Genomic DNA, 19,410 nt, shown 5'->3' on the forward strand with positions numbered 1-19,410 from the left:
TTCCTTCACTTTACACTTCCAAATTTCTTCACTTATATTTATGTACAGGCACACTCCAATTTATTATCAGAAAATACTTCATTTGATTCTCAAAAGTCAGCCCAGGCAGTCTAGCATAAATGTCACCATCCCCCCTCCCCCCCAAAAAAGTCACCATCCCTATAGTTATGGGGACACTGAGGCTCAAAGGCACACAAGGTCACCCACAACACACCTGCTGGATGAGAAGGGGTGCTAGACGCTCCAAGACAAGACTGGACCAAATGGACCACCACATTCAAGGCAGCACTGCACATATTCCAGGCAGGAAAGATTCACGATCACAGGAAATACAAGAGCCCTTCAGCTGGCAACTATATACAGTGTGGTACCTCATACGGTGGAAAACTATGCAGCAAGTGGAAAACTCTACAGCAATAAAAAGGGAGGAACTGTGGACACAGGCAGCAGTGTGGATGGCTTGGCTGCAGTATGCCAAGTGAAAAAACCTGACTTGAAAGTCTTCATCTCTGTGTCATTCTGTTCTCTGACATTCTAGAATAGACAAACCCACAGGCCTGGGGAACAGATCCATGTTGCCTGAGGTGGAGGCATGGGACATTTTGGAAGTGATGGAAGCATTTTGACTACGGTAGTTTTCACACCCTGTATAATCTCACCAAGATGGGCAAAACCATACACCTGAAGAATGTGAATCTTACAGTATGTAAATTATACTCAATAAACAAATACCAAAAAAAAAAAAAAAAAAAAAAAAAAAACCACCAAAGTAAGAAAGCACCAGAGTCAGGCCTTCTTTCAATCAAAGGTTCTGCAGCATGAACTGCAGACAAAGCATGGGGTTGGGGTGGTGGTTCTGGACATCTTCAAGGCTAAGGAGATGGAGGAAAAGCAGGGAAGGGGGGGGAGGGTTCCTTCCTGCAGCTTCTACTGAGCCTCCCTCCTCCTCACTCAAGATTAGGGCCATAATGGACCAGACAGTCTAGTTCACACCAGAGAGCCAGGAGGCAGCCATCCACAGAAGTCCCCTCTGTGTACCAGCAGCAGCTCCACTTAGGAGTCAGAACCAAATCAAGGCCATTGGGGAAGGCAGGGAATCCCAACCCCTAAACGGCTCTGTAAACTCCATGAGGGAAAGGACTGGAGGCTATTCTGCTGTTTCTCCAGGACCTACACACACACACACACATTTTTTTTTAACCAAGTCACGTCTCATAGAATTTTTCTGCATTCATCTCATTTTTCCTTAAACTGTGTGATTACATCAAGTACAAGGGACATGGGGACACCTAGGTGGCTCAGCAGTTAAGTGTCTGCCTTCAGCTCAGGGCAAGATCCTAGAGTCCCAGGATCAAGTCCCACATCCGGCTCTCTGCGTGGAGCCTGCTTCTCCCTCTGCCTAGGTCTCTGCCCCCCCCCCCCCCCATGAATAAATAAAATCTTAAAAAAAAAAAAGTATAAGGGACTTGAAAAGATTCGGGAACAGACAGAGCAGTCTCTCCTGGTTAGCACAGAACTGGTGAGAGCTGGATGCAGGGTGGGGAGGCTTGTCGGTAGTGCAACCCGCTGGCAGGAGTCAGCTGTGAGCTAGGTGCAGGGGACATTCACTGCACTGATAGGGACGGCACAGCTAACTTTGGCCAGAACACATTCTGGTTATTAGTCTGAGGTCCTCCCCACATTCCATGAGAAGTTTCATATGGAATCAGGTCAGGTGGTGCCTGCTAGAAGCAATGGCCCAAATGGGACGCCATCTTTCCAACTATATGCTTGCAGAGCCATTGTTGTCTCAGCCTCAAACCCAAACTCCTTGGGTCCCTTCATGACTTTGGGTGGGGGGGAGTGATAGGGACTGAGGAAACCACATCTCTGCTTGGCCTGATGAGTCCCTGGTTAGACTCTGACAATAGGAAAACAGAGGGAATAAAGATGTGCTCAATCTTGTAAGCTTCTGGGTAACAGCATTCAGGCTTCTGTACCCAGCAACATTGGAGCACTTCTAACACTGGAGGAACCAACTTCACCATCCCAAACCAGAGAAATCCTTCCATAGGAAACTACTGCTAAAACTTTCTTTACCACATCCATATTTCTGCTCCACACTTGTCCATATATTCCTGTGGCTACATTTTCAGTACAAGTCTATAGATGATCCTAAGAAAGATCTCCCTCTGACCTTGATCCCAGAGAGGCAGAGGGCCCTGACCCAAATTTGTGGATGTGGTCTAAACACACCCTAATAAGGACTGCCAGCTTAGTCACAATTCTCATTTCAAAAACATCTGTGCTGAAGTAGTGCTCAGAACCATATTCAGCAGCAAAATCTGTGTCTATTTTTTTAAAAGGTTTTATTTTAGGGGTGCCTGGTTGGCTCAGAGAAGCATGCCACTTCTTGATCTCGGGGTCATGAGTTTGTATATAGATTTCTTAATAGCATTTTCATAATTATCCCAATTAGTCAAAAAGAGTATGAAAGTAGTTCCCCAAACCCACTGACATTTCAAGAAAAAACTTTTGAAACTGCAAGTGGTTAAGGCTAGAAGGAAATGGCTGGCCAAGCTTTCCAGAAGTAACAACTAATCGATACAGTTGCTGACACAGGTTTAGGAAGGCACAGGAGCTCCTGTTATTCCCACCCGCTCCTCACCAGCTCAGGGTCCAGGGCTCATTCAAGGGCCCTCAAAATTCCCCAAGGTGTCAGGGCCACAAAAGAATGCCCTCAGTCTTCACAACTGACCTTGACCCACTTCATTCTCTTTTGTGTACACTGCTCTGTTTCATTCAAATTCCATTAATGTTGGCAGAATGTGCTATTCTGCAGAAGTTTGTCTGGATAAATCACAATCAAGAATTATCCCCCTTTTCATGACCAAGCCCAATATTTATAACACTTCATCTGCTAATGCGTTACTGAGAGCAGTAACTTTATCGCTAAAGGTTACCAGTTCCTTAGGGCATCTGTGTGGAAAAAGCTTATTTTTGAACAAATTACAACTGGCTACGAATTGTGGTGCCTTATGGCCATTAAACTGGGATTATCACACAGATTCATTTTAAAAAGAACTCACTTGGTGGGATCTGATGTTCAGGTAAGGAACTAAGATTGGGAGAAACTCCACATTAAGGAGGACAAAACAAAATATTGGCCCAAAGTCTTCAGATTAAATATGGATCTCCCCAAATGTCAGGTGGGTTACAGTAGGAAGTGAAACTCAGAAACTGAGGTCTTCCGGCATTTCACTGCACCCTACCTTCAAAGCCAATGGTAAGCCAACTACCTAAAGCAGGAGGGATGCTGGAGATGGCAGATGGCATCAGAAGGAAAGAATTACACTGGAACAAGGCTTAAGTCCAATAGTGTCTGATATAAGTAGCCAGCATTCAAGCCCCCATCCCTCTCCAATTTTTCTGCAGTTCTTGTCAGTCAATATACTCAATCTGGTTTCAGTCAATGTGGTTTGTGGGTATAGACAAAACCTCAAAGGGAGAGGAATAATTTAGTACTGAACAAGCACGAGGTCACATCAACTGAAGAGGAAAGATGGATCAGGCTTCCTCTTCCAAGTCACAATGCTTGAAAGGTCAAGAGAAGGGGGAAAAGAGTGGGCTGCAATGGGTGGCCATCTTGCTCCCTTTAGGCAACTGTAATTCTTTACCAATGTCTTTCTCTTGCTCTCTTCCAAAATAAGAGATGGCAAAAAAAAAAAAAAAAAAAAAAAAAACAGCCTTACTGGGCCAAGCCTCTAACTCTTTGTTAGTGTTGGGGGGGGGGAGGGAACACTACTTTGAAATCGCCTGCATGGTAGGATACTTCTCAACCTTTTGCTTAAGTGTCACGAAGAATGACACCAAAATGGTCCTTTATTCACTAAGAATGAATGCATCTAAAATAAACCCTGCCCTGTGTGAGGAACTGAGGTGGAGAAATGGCAAGACTAAGCAAACCATGTGACTTTTAAGTTAGCACCAGAGAAAATAAAATTGGGGAAGGGAGGGTTACATTTTAAAGGCATAGAATTGATAAGTTAAAACTTCTCTTTAATCAGGAAAAATTACAAACCCTGGTCTCCTGGCCAACTAACCACCAACAAAAGCATTTTAACGATTTCACCTCCTCATTTATAGCTTCCCCCAAAAGCTAAACTTCCTTTCTATATATGTACAATGTTTGTAAAACGACAACATAAAAAGCTAAACAGCTATGCTCAAAATTTTACATACAAGAAATTGTTTCTATTTTAAGTAGCACTTTAGGAAACCATACATTTTAATGTTGGTTTTAGTGTCCCGCAATCTGAAAGGACTCTAAAATAGTATCTATAAGTAGCTAACGTGGGAGGAAAAATTGGGAGTGTAAAAAAGGAAAATTTACTCCTATCTTCAAATCTTTCCAGATTTTAAGATTTTATTTATTTATTCATGAGAGACACAGAGAGCGAGCGAGAGAGGCAGAGACAAGGGATCCCTTCAGATTTCTTTATTCCATGTCTTAGTATTTAACTTGAAAATATTTGAATCATAAAGAATGTATAGTAGTACCAATGGAAGAACTTGTTTTCTTCATAAAACATCTTCACTGTTTCCAAAATATGTGTTTCTGATCATTGGAAATAAAAATTCTGCAGACCAAACACAAGTCTATGCAACCCTAAAACCAGTGCAGTTTAGGTTCTAGGAAGAAGAAATCAAAGGTTCCTCAGACTCCTGATACCACAACAGCCTCGCCAAACTAGCCATGGCTCACTTCCCTGGGATCCACATTGGTAAAGTCCATCCCTATGCACTTTAATGGCAAGCTAGGCACACTCCAGTGCAAATTTTAAGAGTGCACAGATTACATTCAAGGCTAAGGAATTAAGGTATATATATATATATATAAAAAAGAACACTTCTCTTCCATAAATCTTCATCAAGCATTTTTTTTTAATTAATTCAAGAGACTTCAACTTGCTAAACTGGATTCAAAGCATCAAGCTCCAAATATTTCCAAGGTATGTGTGGAAAGTTTGATTATCTGGCAAATAGAGGAGATGTAGGTGTTAAGACATACACGGCAAATCTTGTAGAGCAGATCAAAGAAATACTAGAACACAATTTCTATTCATTTTCCCCCTCTTGTTCTTATGTCTTTTGATATACAGTTTATAATTAATCTACATAGCACATACATGGTTTAAACACACACACACACACACACACACACACACTGGAGGTGCTTGCCTGAAAAAAATTAAGACTCTAGGACTGTAAAATACATTGGTACTAGTACTGGTAATATCCCCACATTCACCATTACTTACTCAAAATAAGACACAAGACAAGAATTCCTTCCACAACCAATTTTAAGGCCGCAAATGGTCTTTCTCAAAGTGGTCTGAGTGGTTTCCTGAGGAAAGACAGTAGTCCAAGCCAAGGATGGTCAATCTCCAGGGATCATACTGGGTTAGAATTCTAGGACATTATATTTGTAGGAAGTCTTTTTTTTTTAAAGCCCAACGCAAGGACTAAATATAAATTATCTCAGCACCTGCACTTCATTTTCCTTCCTGGAGACCCAGGAAAGTAGCTCCTGCTGGCCCTGCCTAACTGGGTACAGTATTGCCATGGTCAGTGGGCTGAGCTACAATGTTGCCCTTGGCTCAAGAGGGCAACTGTGTCACCCCCACAGCCCCACATTGCTTTGACAGGACCTTTCCTGGGGACAGAACACGCTCACACCTCACTCTGCCTCCCACCACTTACCGCATGCCGATGCCCAGCCCTCTGGCACACAACACACACCCTGGCCGCCCCCACCCCGAGGTCTGAGCTTCCAGCATCCCTCCAGAGCCGCAAAGGGCTGGCATCCAACACGTCGAGAATACAATGAAGAGCAACCCTCAGGCAGCTGGAGCAGCCTGTTCAAGTCGCACTGAACTCAACTCTGCCCAAACTGCGTGCACAGCCTTTCCTCGAGTGCCCTTTCTCAGGTGCCCGCGCGGAGAGGAGCGGCCACCGTCCCGCGCGTGCCCACCACCGAGACGGCCGGGGGGGGGGGGGGGGGGGGGAACGGACACCACCCCCCGGGCCCCCGCCGGTCCTGACCGCCGCGCCGTCGTCCCCCCACCTCCCCCCACCGCCCGCGGAACCGTCCTTCCCGGCCTGGCTGCGCCTGGGGCCTGCGGCCTTGCAGGCCTTCCAACTGACCCTTGTGGGCACAAAACGAACGGAAAACCCAACCTACGTCTTTTTAAATGAGCCACGAATCTTTTATCATTTTGTAGGAAAACACAATTCACTTGAGGTTTTGCAGGTACATTTTAAATCAAGTTCTCAAAACACCTCCTTGCCAATCCAGGGGGATGCTTAAGAAAAGCGGTGGGGAAAGAGATCCTGCTGCCTGCCTCAGCATCCCTGGGTGTCCCAACTATTGGAGGCACCCTCCCCAAAATTAAATGGGGAGAGAAAGCCAGGGTTCCAGCCTCCTTCCAAGGTCAGGAGGCATCACTGTAAGGCAGGGAGGACCCTGAATTATTTAATGGCGCCTGTCGACACAGAAGGCAACTCAGTAAAGAAACACCTTTTGAAAAACGAGGTAGACTCTGCACACAGAAAACTGGGTTTAGAGATTCCATCCATCACAATCAAACAGAAGACAGTCACCTTCCAGTCAGAGGCATGGTTTTTTTTATAAGAAGAGTATTCCAAAGCAGTTGCTGATCATCTTAAAAAGGAAGGGAGAATTTGTGGGTGGGACCCCTTATATGAACCTGGTGCTTTCTCTCCTGATATTTTGGTCCTTTATTCACAGCATTGGTTTCTCAACTTTAAACTAAAAATTTCTAGCATTCTAAATGCAGAGATGATGAAAGGGCCAAAAATCAATTTCCACGTTTTCTTCTTTAAATAAAAGAGGGGAAGCAAAATTCTGCTCAAACAAAAAATTTCATTTTCTAAAGAATTATTTAGTTTAACAACAATGTAACATCTTAACATCTTTGCCAAAATTCAATCTAGTATTGCACAACTTACAAAGTGAATCTTCAGGGCATCCAGGAACCTCCAGGGAGAGGCAAGCCTCACTTCTCACTTTACACTCGCCTACACCGTTTGAATAGTTTTATAATTTTAAAAGTGTATAAATCTTTTACAAGTCTGGCAACGCTGAGCATCTTTTATTTTCACCCAAATAAAATGAATGTGGATCTCTAACGGGGAGTAATTTAAATAAAACCTGACATTTAAACTCAACTGCTGGGAGGGGGAATTCAATCAACGGCCCCTCCCAGGAGGGAAACTGGCGGATTCAAGACGCTCTTTCCCTCCCTTCATTACCCGACCCCCCCCCCACACACACACATTTATTTGACCCTAAATCTTCAAGTGATTTGACTCCATCTTTTCATTCCTGGGCTTCAGGATAGGCATTTTAGCTCATTTATTTTTCTAAAAGTGATGAAAGAACTTACTACAAACATTCACCCACGAATGTGGAAACTTCTAAGATGAATCTACTCAAAGTTTAAAAACGAAGGAAAAGAATGCCCCCTAGCCTAATACCTATAAAGGAAACTTAAAATGCGGCACCCACAACAAGCAGATTAGAATTTCAACTTTTTTCCAATAGGAGACGCCGGCTTAAGGCCATCAGGCAATAGCTCCGCCCTCCTGCCCAAATAGCAGGTTAGGAGTGAAAAAGGCTGCGCTGTGCAAGCCTCTGCCGTGTTGGGCACCAGCACGCCGGCTCCAACGCGCGGGCAGCAACTTCCACTAGGATTTTTGAAACCTTTGCCATCTGCTCTCCCTCCAAGGCAAGACCGCGGCGATTACACACATCTCACGGGTCTACAGGTAGATGGCTTAAACTACCGACCCTCCCAGCAGACCTAGCGCCTCAACATTTCTGGTCCCTTCCAGGAATGCGCTCAGGTTAAGTGGAAGTCCTCACATGATGTAAAGAATAGGCAAGGAAGTGTTTATTCGACAGCCAAAAGGGCGAACTCAAAACCCCGGGTTCGAGCCGCTGCAGATGGGTCTGGTTCTTCTCCACCGGCAGCCGAGCCCCGGGCAAAGCGGGATGGAGATACCTCCCCAACCAGGGAAACCAGTTTCCGCGGGGCTAGGAGTCGGGGCAGGCGGGAGCGGCCCCAGGGACTCCCAGCTCGGCGAGGTCAATGGGCAAGGTCTCCCACAAGCGCGCACGTGGAAACCAGGTCTCCAGACACACGCAGCCCCCCCCCCCCCCCCGCACAGCCATCTCTACCCGAGCTCACGCCCTCCCTAAACGACCACAATCTGCAAACTTGCCAAACAAAACTGAGAACACATGCTACGGGAGAGCCCTCACTACGCTACTCCGGGAGGCCTGTGGCGCGCCCGTACACGGCGACCACGTCCAGACACACTCTTCCATCCCGCGTCTCAACGGATTGCACGTTTCGTCAAACAGAAATGTTAAAAAAAAAAAAAAAAAGTCAAAATCAAAATCCACAGAGGAGGTGTTCTCAACCCGAGAACCATCGAGGTAGGGGAGGGGGAAGCCCTCGCGCCCGGAGACCAGCTCTACACACACCCTGTGTGTGCGCCCTGGCTCGCCCTGGCTCGTCCCGGCTCCTCTTACGGGAGACAAGGGCTGCCACAGGGTGCCCTACGGAGGAGAAGGGACTCCCCGTCTTGGAGGTCGCACGCGGTCTCTCGCAGCAAGCACCCCAAAGCCAGCCTTCTGCGCACACACTTCCCAGGGAACGACCTGCCGGGCGGCGCCCGCCGCCCCCCCAAAGGTAGAACAGGCAACCCGGGGAGCGACCCCCACGCACACCCCGCTTGCTTTGGCACCGGTGCCGCGGCCCCCGGCCGGCAGGACGCGCGCCCGCGGCGGCCGCACACCCCGCTCCGCCCCCGGGGAGGCCGCCCGCGCGCTCACCTCGTCGTCGTGTTGCTGGCAGAAGCCGAGGCGCTCGGGGAACACCGACAGGATGGAGAAGGGCGCGCCCGGGAAGGGCGGCCCCAGCCCGAGCTGCGGCGCGGCGGCGGCCGCGGGCCCCGGCGGGCCGCGCTCGATGTAGTGGTCCTTGGTGAGGCGCACGCGCTGGTGCGCGCGGACGCAGTTGTCGCACAGGTGCTCCTGGCAGTCCAGGCAGCGCGACGAGGCGGCGTTGCCCTCGTCGCAGGAGCTGCAGCCGTGAGGCCGGCGCAGCAGCAGCGCGGACGGGGAGGCCGCGGGGCCGCCGGGCGCCGAGCGGGAGGGCGCGGGCGGCGGCGGCGCGGGCGGGAGCGGCGGCGGGGCCGAGGCGGGCGCGCGCGGGTGCGCGTGGTGCGCGTGGTGCCGGTGGTTGCTGTGGCCGCCCGCGCCCGCCGCGGCTCCGGCGCGCCCGTTCTTGGGCGGCGGCTCGTCGGCCGTGGCCACCACGGCGTCCAGCAGGTTGCTGAGCAGGAAGGCGGACGAGGGCAGCGCGTCCATGCCCGCCGCCTCGGCCAGCACGACCTTCTGGTCGCACACCGGGCAGCGCAGCTTGAGGGGCTCTCCGGGCGCGCCGCCGCCGGCCGCCGGCAGCCGGTGCGCCTCGAGGCACGGGCGGCAGAAGGCGTGCAGGCAGGGCAGGACGTGCAGGCGGCGCGCCGCGGCCCCCGGGCCCCCGCCGCCGCCGCCCGACGACGTGGACGTCTGCGAGGACGACGACGACGCGGACGAGCTGGAGGAGAGCGGCGCCGGCGAGCCGCACATCTCCTTGCACAGCAGGCAGACCTGGAAGTCGGCCTCGGGGAACGAAGCCATTTGCACGCCGACTGCGAGGAGGGAGGAGACCAGAGAGGAAGAGGAGGAGGACGGAGGCCGGCGGCCAGGCGGGTGGGGGAGCCGCCGACTCACTCACACGCACGCATCGGCCGGGCCGGCGATCCGGGAGCTGGCTCCAGAGCCGCTCGGCCGCTCCCGGGCGCGGCGGGCATCAAATGCCACTCTGCAGGGGCGACGCGGACTCCTCCCGGGACGCGGAGGCTGCGCGCCTTAGGAAGCCGAAGCGCCGGAACAAGTCCCGACACGCGAGGCGCGAGCGGGGGCAGGGGGGTCAGCGGGCTCGCCGGAGCGGCCGGAGCGGCCGGAGCGGCTGGAGCGCGGCCCTCCCTGCAGAGGTTAGTCCCCCAAAGTGGAGTCCGCGGTGCAGTCGCAGTCCCGGCGGCCGAAGCGGAATTTGGCCCCCGAGTGTCCGCTGCGTTGCTTTTCCTCCAGCAGGCTTAGTTCGGCTCTTCTTGGGAGAGGAGAGCGCCCCAGACTAGCAAAGGCGGGAGCGGCGCGACGCCAAGCCCGTGTCCCCCCGCGCGACGCCGGCTGCCCCTCCGCATGACGCGGCGGCCAGGGGCTCCCGGGCGGCCCGGCGCGCGGCGCTCGGGGCCGGCGCGCGGCCGGGCGCGGCCGGGCGCGGCCGGGCGCGGCCTCCCCAGCAGGGCGGTGGGCCCCGGCGCGGCTGAAGCGAGCGGGGGCCCGGCCGCGGCCGCACGCGGGTGTACGCACGCGCCCCCCGCGCCTCGAGGCTCCCGCGCGCCCGCCCGGCGGACGCGGCCGCCGACACCCAACACGCACGCGCGCCCCACGCGGCCCGGCCCTCGTGCCCCGCCGCGCCCGGCCTCGGCGCCTCCTGCGCGCGCTCCGGCCCCTCCGGCTCAGCCGCGCTGCAGCGCGGGGCCGCAGGTCCCCGCGGGCCGCCCTGAATTATTCATCGGCGGGAAGATATTAGGTGTACCCGCCGCCCGCTCCGCGCGAGCCGTCGTGCAATGCTATCCGAGCTCCGCGCGCGCCCCGCGCCCCTCCTCCTCCTCACGTCCGTCCTCTCTGAAACCTTGGCAGCCAAGGGGGATCACATTTCCTTTGTCATCGGGCCATTTCGCCCTCGCCTCGGTCCCCCTCCGATCCCGAGCCGCGAGGACGGAGCCTCCTCCGGGGCGCGCTGGAATCAGTGGAGCCGGCCCCGGCCCAGCCCGGTGAGCCCGGGAGCCGCGTGGCCAGCGCTGCCGGCCCGCGTCATCTTCCTTCTGAACGAGTCGCCGAGCGAGACTCGGGTGGCCCCGGCCCCGGCCGCGCCTGCCCTGCCGGCCTGCGCTCGGGCGGTGCGCTCCGGCCTCCCGGGGTTTGCACGACCCCCCCCCCCCGGTTCGGGCCGAGTGCGTGCGCGCGCGCGCGTGCCCCTCTTTCTCTGCTTTGCCGCCTCTTCCTCCTCCTCCTCTCCTCTCGGGACGCCGGTTATTGGGACTGATTGGAATTCGGAATCCTTTTAATCTCCAAAGGAGCAAACTCACTTCCGCCCGAGTGCTGGGAGGGGGCTGGGGGAGGGGACGCAGGGGAGGGGGTTCCAGGCAAACAGGAAACATTAGCCCTCTCGGCACGGCTCGCTTTTGTGTGCTCCCTCCCTCCTCCCTCCTCCCTCCTCCCTCCTCCCTCCTCCCTCCTCCCGGCCGCTGGGGAGAAGAACGCCCCCGGGCTTCGGTGCGACGACCTTTGAAACCTCCCGGAGCGAGGAGAGGAGGGCTACTCTTCGTTTATTTAAAAAAGAAAAGATTGCGTTCTGAATCCTAGTTCCACGGAGGCCGATAACCACCGCCAGTGAGGTCTGGGTTCTCCCCCCCACCCACACACACACACACTTTTTTTTTCTTTCCTTTTTACGTTTTCTTAAGGACTCTGCAATAGCAACACCAAAACACACACTTGCGTGCAATTGGATGCGTGGAATTTAACGAATCTGAATTCAGATCTGCGGAGGAGCCAGTTTCCTTTTGAATGTAATGGGGGTTGGGGGGCAGAGGGCAGCTGTTCAGGGAGGCTACCCGGTGATGGCCCCGCGGCCATCTGGGTGGTGTCTCGGGCTGCCTGAGCAGTTTTGAGAGAGGAGCTTGCTTGGCCCTAGAAGGGCTGACTTCGAGGAGCAGAAGGGCCACATCCCAGGATTTAGAGGGTATCTGGTCTGAAGGCCAGGGGGTGGAACAGTTGTCCCCACTGTCAAGCTGTTAGTGACATCTTGGGTTCTACTTGTATGGGCAGCTAACTGGATGAATCTCAAAAACATCATGATAAGAGAAAAAAGCCAAACACAAAAGAGTTCATACTGTGTGGTTCCATTTACAGGAGATTCTAGAATAGTCCAAAACCAAGATGTGAGAATACGAAAGGCATCCCTGGAGGTAAGGGACTTGGACTGGGAAGGGGGATGACAGAAGCTTCTGGCATAATGAAACCAATATATCATTGGTGTGTACATTTGTCAAAACTTGTAAGCCTGCCATTCAAGATCTGTGCAAAATTTCACTGTGTGTAAATTGTACCTCAATAAACAAACAAAAAAACTCGGTATCCAGCTTAAATAACCAAAGAGATAACAGGAAGAAACAAAAAATAAAGGCAACCATATAAACATTCCCAGCTCCTCTGAATTTGGGTTCATCAGGATTCAGGGTGTTTTCCAGGGAAAATCAACATGGAAAGCTCTCAAATCCACCCAGCTGGACAAATGTGCTCAAGTCCTCAGGCTGCAGAAACACCTCCCTAAAGGGACAAATCCATCCTGAGGCCCTGAGATAGGTATTGTCCTGAGATGGGAAGAGCTTCCAGGTGGAGGAAGAGCCTGGCAGGCCCAACATGGAAGGCCAGGTCCTCAGCTGCTCTTAGAAGCTCTCCCCTCAGCACCTGGAGTGAATCTAAGCTCACGGAGCATTCACTGAACTCTGCAAGGAGTGTAAAAATTATTATCACATAAAACCAAAACATATGTTCATTGTATCTCGATAAAACTAGAAAAACACAAAACAAAGCTCTTCTTTGCCAATGAAAGAGAAGTAAACATCTTATACTTTAAGATTACGTTGGAGCTTCTCTTGCTACCATCTACTGCCAGTATGAGTTTCTTCCATAATTTGAGAGCTGCATGTAAACATGTACATGCTTCCACATGAATCTAAACACCTATAGAATTTTCTACCATACTGGCGTTGCTCCAGAGGTGTTATATTTCTAGAGTTTGTTTCTTTTCCTTTCTTTGGTTGTTTTTAATTCTTTTTTTTTTTTTAAACAAAAACAAGAGGAAAACAGATGGGGGAAGAGAATTGCCAGAAGGAAGATGGCCCCAGAGGGTCACAGAAGGGATAGGCGGCCAGCCCTGCTGACACCCAGTTGGTTGGCCCCACCCTCCATCGTCTAAAAAGGTTTAAAAAAAAAAAAAGGCCAAGGGGGGAGAAAAAAAAAAACCTCTACAGTCCTCCTGGTCTTAAGACTCTAAGAGAGAGTTTGCAAGTGGATGACCAAGATGAAAAGCCAACTGAAGGGCAGCTCAGGTGGCTCAGCAGTTTAGTGCTGCCTTCAGCACAGGTTGTGATCCTGGAGACTGGGGATCGAGTCCCACGTCGGGCTCCCTGCATGGAGCCTGCTTCTCCCTCTGCCTGTGTCTCTTTCTCTCTCTCTCTCTCTCTCTCATGAAAAAAATAAATAAAATCTTAAAAAAAAAAAAAAAAGAAAGAAAGAAAGAAAAGCCAGCTGAGACATCCTACATCCTAGAGGAGCAGAAAGGTGTAACTCCAGGAACAGGAATCAAACTTGACAGCGGTGTGTGGGTTAGTTTCCTGGGGACAACTGCTCAGAATAAAACAAAAAGTAAGAGAAGGGAGAAAAAAAAGGTTTTGATTTTTTTTTTTAAGATTTTATTTATTTATTCATGAGAGACACAGAGAGAGAGACAGAGACACAGGCAGAGGGAGAAGCAGGCTCCATGCAGGGAGTCCAACGTGGGACTCCATCCTGGGTCTCCAGGATCACATCCTGGGCTAAACCGCTGAGCCACCCAGGCTGCCCAGGAGGGTCTTTTAAATATGGTAAATAGATAAAGAACAAATTAGGATTGGACTAAGGCTATAGCTTATTCATGAGAGGAATAAGAGCCACCTATCCAGATGAAAGGTCCAAGACAAGTCCCCTGCTATAAACTAGTATTAAATTTTTCATTGCCACTAGCTAATAAACACCCTTCCTTAGCAAGGGAGGAGCAAGCAACCTTTCAGTTTTCCCTCCACTAGTTAATATTACACAGGGGGTACATATACATTTCTGGATCCTGAAAATAAATCATTTGTATTTTTTTTTTTAAGATTTTTTTATTTGTTCATGAGACACACAGAGAGGCAGAGACATAGGCAGAGGGAGAAGTAGGCTCCTTGCAGGAAGCCCAATGTGCGACTTTATCCCAAGACTCTGGGATCAGGCCCAGAGCGGAAGGCAGAAGCCCAGCCGCTGAGCCACACAGGCGTCCCTCCTATTTTGTTTTCAAAGATGACATTGGGGGATCCCTGGGTGGCGCAGCGGTTTAGCGCCTGCCTTTAGCCCAGGGCGCAATCCTGGAGACCCGGGATCGAGTCCCACATCAGGCATGGAGCCTGCTTCTCCCTCTGCCTGTGTCTCTGCCTCTCTCTGTGTGTGTGACTATCATAAGTTAAAAAAACAAAAAACAAAGATGACATTGGATTGCTGCTCTCTCAGACCTGGGGTGCGGGGTAGGGAGTGGGGTGGCTAGGCTACATTATCATCACCTGCTTTTTTTCTTTTTTCTTTTTTTTTTTTAAGATTTTATTTATTTATTCATGAGAGAGACAGAGAGAGGCAGAGACACAGGCAGAGGGAGAAGCAGGCTCCTCGGAGGAGCCCGATGTGGGACTTGATCCTGTGACTCCGGGATCATGCCCTGAGCCAAAGGCAGACTCTTAACCACTGAGCCACCCAAGCATCCCTATCATCTGTTTTCATCTTGTCCTTTAATTAGATATTTGATGTATCCGCTTGTTGTGATGTCAAAATTGCACCTTTCACCAGCATCCTGAGGGTGCATTTACATAATTTTAAGTACACAAATCAGCAGAGTATTCTCTTTAAACATTTTTTTTTCTTTTTTTTTTTCTCTTTAAACATTAAACAAATATTACACAATTACTATTTTGAGCCATATAGGTAGAGAGGTACCAGCTTCACAGACACTGTTGAATCATTGCCTGCATCCTGCCAGTTGCAAGGGTGCAGTGGAGTTCTACATACCTAGCCAACTTGACTCTACCCTGACTCTGGCCTTGAAATCATTTGACAGAAGTGTGTCAGCTGCTTTCATCAACCCAGAGTTCAGAATAGGCACATCAGGACCATATAACATAAGCTCTAGTCACCTAGAAATTTATAGACTACAGTAGAGATATCTGAACTGTACATGTGAAAGGTAAAAAATCCATAAGCAGATGTGGTAGTTAAAAGTAGTGCAGAGCTCAGCTAGGCTTATATCCCAGCTCCACCACTCTTTACTGTGTGACCTTGAACTAGTTAGACTCCCTGTACCTCAGATTTCTCATGCTTTTAATGGTGCAAGCACCTAGCTCACCAGGGATAAATGAGCTACTAAAAGTACTGTGCTTAGTATAGCACCAATCACATGTAAATACTCAAGCACACATTTAAATATTAGCTTTTTATCATCATTATTCTGCAGTGTCCCTACCACTTAAATGTATCATGGCCTCATCACTGCCTTCCACTGGCCCTCTGCCTCTTGTACAACCAATTGAGTTTTCCTTCCCTCCCTAACAGTTGCCATCTCCTGTCACTCTTCTTCAAGCCCCCAGTGTGGCTGCCTGTGGCCCACTATGTTGAAGCTAAGCTCCCAGCCTAGATTTTCTAAAATGAAATATCTACCTTTCATAAGGGGGCAAATAACAGTAAAGGTGGTTTTTAAGACAAACATAGCAGAAAATCAAAATATGTATAAATCAATACGTACTGTATATCTGAGCAGCTTCTTATTCCAGATGCTCTCTGATTTTGTAGCTGAAAATCTCCATGCCATTCAAATTTCCCTTTTTCGGCCTAACCCAGGCCCTCACTCATTCCACCTGCTCCAGATTTCAAGGGCTCCCTCTTACCTAAATTTGACTCAAACTTGGGACACCTGGGTGGCTCAGTGGTTGAGTATCCGCCTTTGGCCCAGGGCCTGATCCTGGAGCCCTGGGATTGAGTCCCACATCAGGCTCCCTGCATGGAGTCTGCTTCTCCCTCTGCCTCTTTCTCTGTGTCTCTCATGAATAAATAAATAAAATATTTATTTATTTTTTTCTCCCCCTCCCCTAAAATCTTAAAAAAAAAAAAAATTAACTCAAACTGCTTAACCTGACGGCCAAGATCTCCATGCCCGATATCAAATCTCCCTTTCTGCCACTCTTCAACACAAGCCCTGCCCACCACCTGTCTACCTACACCCAAACTCAACTGCTTCAGACCCATTGTCTTTTGCCTGGCCCTGGCTATTCTGACTCCATGTCTCCGGATTCCTTGCCTGTGCTATTTCGGTTGCTATCTCTGTCTCTCTCAAATAAATAAATAAAATCTTTAACAAATAAAATAATTTCAAAATGCAAAGTAAACAAATATAAAAGTAAGTAAAACTAAGTAAGCTTAAGAGATAAAAGCTAAAAAAAGGGAGAAAGAAAAAGGGGTGGTATATAGGGAAATAAACAAATGCTTATGTCTGGGGGCAGCCTGGGTGGCTCAGTGGTTTAAGCACCTCCCTTTGGCCCAGGGCGTGATCCTGGAGACCCGGGACCCCCGTCGGGCTCCCTGCATGGAGCCTGCTTCTCCCTCTGCCTGTGTCTCTCTCTATGTGTCTATCATGAGTAAATAAATAAAATCTTAAAAAAAAAATGCTTATGTCTGACGACAACATTTATTGGTTTCCTCCTACCTGATAACACCCTCAGGAGGTGCCAACAGTCTGCTCAGGAATTAGGAATCCCCTTAAGAGAGGACTATGACCAGGCTGGGGAGACCTAAGGCACTGGCTTGTAGCCACTGAAAACCCATGGTCACCCATGCATCCAGCACCCATCATCCAATGAAGAGTCACTGAGGGCCACTGGTGTCCAGACCAGAGCTTGCAACTTAGCCCCCACCTCCAAGGAGCTGGCTCCAAGGAGCTAGTTTTATATGGGAGACAAACACATGAAACTACTACAGTGTGGTTTGGCAGAAACCTACAGCAGCAGGAATGTGGGAGTTTGTGTCTAGATCTGGAGAGGGAACCTGCCAGAAATGAGAGAGAGAGAGAGGGAGAGGGAGAGGTAGAGACACAGGCAGAGGGAGAAGCAGGATCCATGCAGGGAGCCTGATGCAGGACTCGATCCCAGAACCCCGAGATCACAGCCTGAGCCGAAAGCAGACACTCAACCACTGAGCTACCCACGTGTCCCTCAAAATTGTGGGGGTTTTTTTTTGTATTTTTTTAAGATTATTTATTCATGAGAGACACAGAAGGAGAGAGAGGCAGAGGCACAGAGAGAGAAGCAGGCTCCATGCAGGGAGCCCAATGTGGGACTCGATCCGGGGACTCCAGGATCATGCCCTGAACCAAAGGCAGACGCCCAACCACTGAGCCACCCAGGTGTCACTCAAAGTTGGTTTTGAAGGCTGTGTAAAAGTTTTCCAGTAGAAGAGAATAAGCAGTTATAGAGGGGACAGTCTAACAAGCACAGATGTCGGAGACAGTGCGCAACTCCCCAGCAATGTTTCAGCAAGTGCATGCAGAGCAAAAGCACCGGGCTGGGAGGCTGGACAGCTGAGTCACTGTTGAAAGGCCTAGAGGAGGTCAGGGTTTCTGAGTTGGGATTTTAAGAGGATATTGCCACGGTTGTGTGAAAACTATTACACACAGACAGAGGGAGTGGCTGGTACAAAAGCACAGAGGTCAAGAACGAGCAAATCCCAAGGTGAGGGCTGGTAAACACCTGGAGCCCATGAGTCTGCACAGGTGGGGTTGTGCAAAGTGTTTGCTTCTCACCTGGGCCTGAGTGCTTTCACGTAAGTCCTTAGCCTGTCGCCCCACAGCTGAGGGCAACCAGGAAAACAACATGACTTCACAGATTTATAACAGAGGCAATTTAGGGGAAGATTCTGTTGGACAGGTAATGGAACCCAGCGGTCAGTGAGAGCAGGAAGCTGCTGCCATTTTTGCCAGAGGGTCAGAGCTCAGGGGTCACCTGCTGGAAGCTGAAACCACAACAGGCCTGAAGCTGGAGCCACGGAAGAGACGCAGCCACAGCTGGAGATAGGAGCTGCTACCCAGGACGGGGAGAGAGGAGGGCAGAGATACCCTGCTCTTTCCCTTCCTCCCACTTTCCAATCCGCCAGCAGCCTCTTCTTAGCCAAACTGGGCCAGAGACCGACTGACTCAGGAACCTTGAGGGTGCAGATGCCAGGATCAGCATGTGCACGGTGGGACACAGAGCCAGGCAGGCAAGGGCAGGAGCAGGTCTGAGGGCACAGGGGTCCACAAGCAGCCTTGTCAGGATCTCTCCAGGAATTGTTTTGTTCTTCCTATAAATTGCACGATCCTTTTGGTACCAGTACCAGCGTAAATCTAATCAACCCCCAGGACCACCAGTATCCAGCTGCTCAGGCCAAACACTTTACAGTCACCCCCACCTCTACTTCTTCACTTTTGTCTTTTTTTTAAAAAAATATTTTATTTATTTATTTGAGAGTGACAGAGCAAGCATGAACAAGGTGGTGGGGGGATAGGCAGAGGGAGAAGGAGAAGCAGACTCCCCTGTGAGCAGGGAGCTGATGCGGGGCTTGATCCCAGGATACTGGGATCATGACCTGAGCCAAAGGCAGATGCTTAACCACCTGAGCCACCCAGGTGCCCCTTCACTTTTGTCTTTCTCTCATCCAATCCATTATGAAATCCACCCCCTTGATCCCTGGGTGGCTCAGTGGTTTAGCATCTGCCTTCAGCCCAGGGCATGATCATGGAGTCCTGGGATGCAGTTCCACGTTGGGCTCCCTACATGGAGCCTGCTTCTCTCTCTGCCTGTGTCTCTGCCTCTCTCTCTCTCTCTCTCTCTCTCTCTCTCTCTGTGTGTGTGTGTCACTCATGAATAAATAAATAAAATCTTTTAAAAAAAATTAAAAAGCAATATCTCATTTAATCCTTATAATCATCCAGAAAGCTAGGATCTATCTTTACCCCAATTTTATAGAAAAGGCCTAGAGAAAGATTTTTTAGGTCACCAAAAGTACAATCCATGAAAGAATAAATTGATAAATTGAATAAATTGGACTTCATAAAATTTCTTTATTTATTTGAAGATTTTATTTATTTATTCATGAGAGGCAGAGAGACAGACATAGGCAGAGGGAGAAAGAAGCAGGCTCCCTATGGGGAGCCTGATGTGGGACTCGATCCCAAGATCCCAGGATCACAATCCCAGCCAAAGGCAGACACTCCACCACTGAGCCAGCGAGGCTCCCCTGGACTTCATAAAATTTAAAATCAACACAAAAGACAATGAAAACAGAACAGATTGGGGATCCCTGGGTGGCGCAGCGGTTTGGTGCCTGCCTTTGGCCCAGGGCGCGATCCTGGA

The 19,410-nt window shown here is 50.1% G+C and overlaps 1 protein-coding gene across 1 annotated transcript in view; it reads right to left on the reverse strand.

The window, feature by feature from the left end:
• The window catches only part of TRIM71 (tripartite motif containing 71), a 71,909-nt gene extending 61,857 nt beyond the window's left edge, over positions 1-10,052 (reverse strand). Inside the window, exon 1 of the mRNA XM_038570331.1 lies at positions 8,903-10,052. Within this exon, the coding sequence (XP_038426259.1) occupies positions 8,903-9,754 (852 nt within the window). The 5' untranslated portion in view covers positions 9,755-10,052. The remainder of the gene's footprint in view (positions 1-8,902) is intronic.
• Positions 10,053-19,410: the final 9,358 nt, after the last annotated feature.

The sequence above is a fragment of the Canis lupus genome, chromosome 23, assembly GCF_011100685.1.
Source record: "Canis lupus familiaris isolate Mischka breed German Shepherd chromosome 23, alternate assembly UU_Cfam_GSD_1.0, whole genome shotgun sequence".
Classification (NCBI taxonomy): Eukaryota; Metazoa; Chordata; class Mammalia; order Carnivora; family Canidae; genus Canis; species Canis lupus.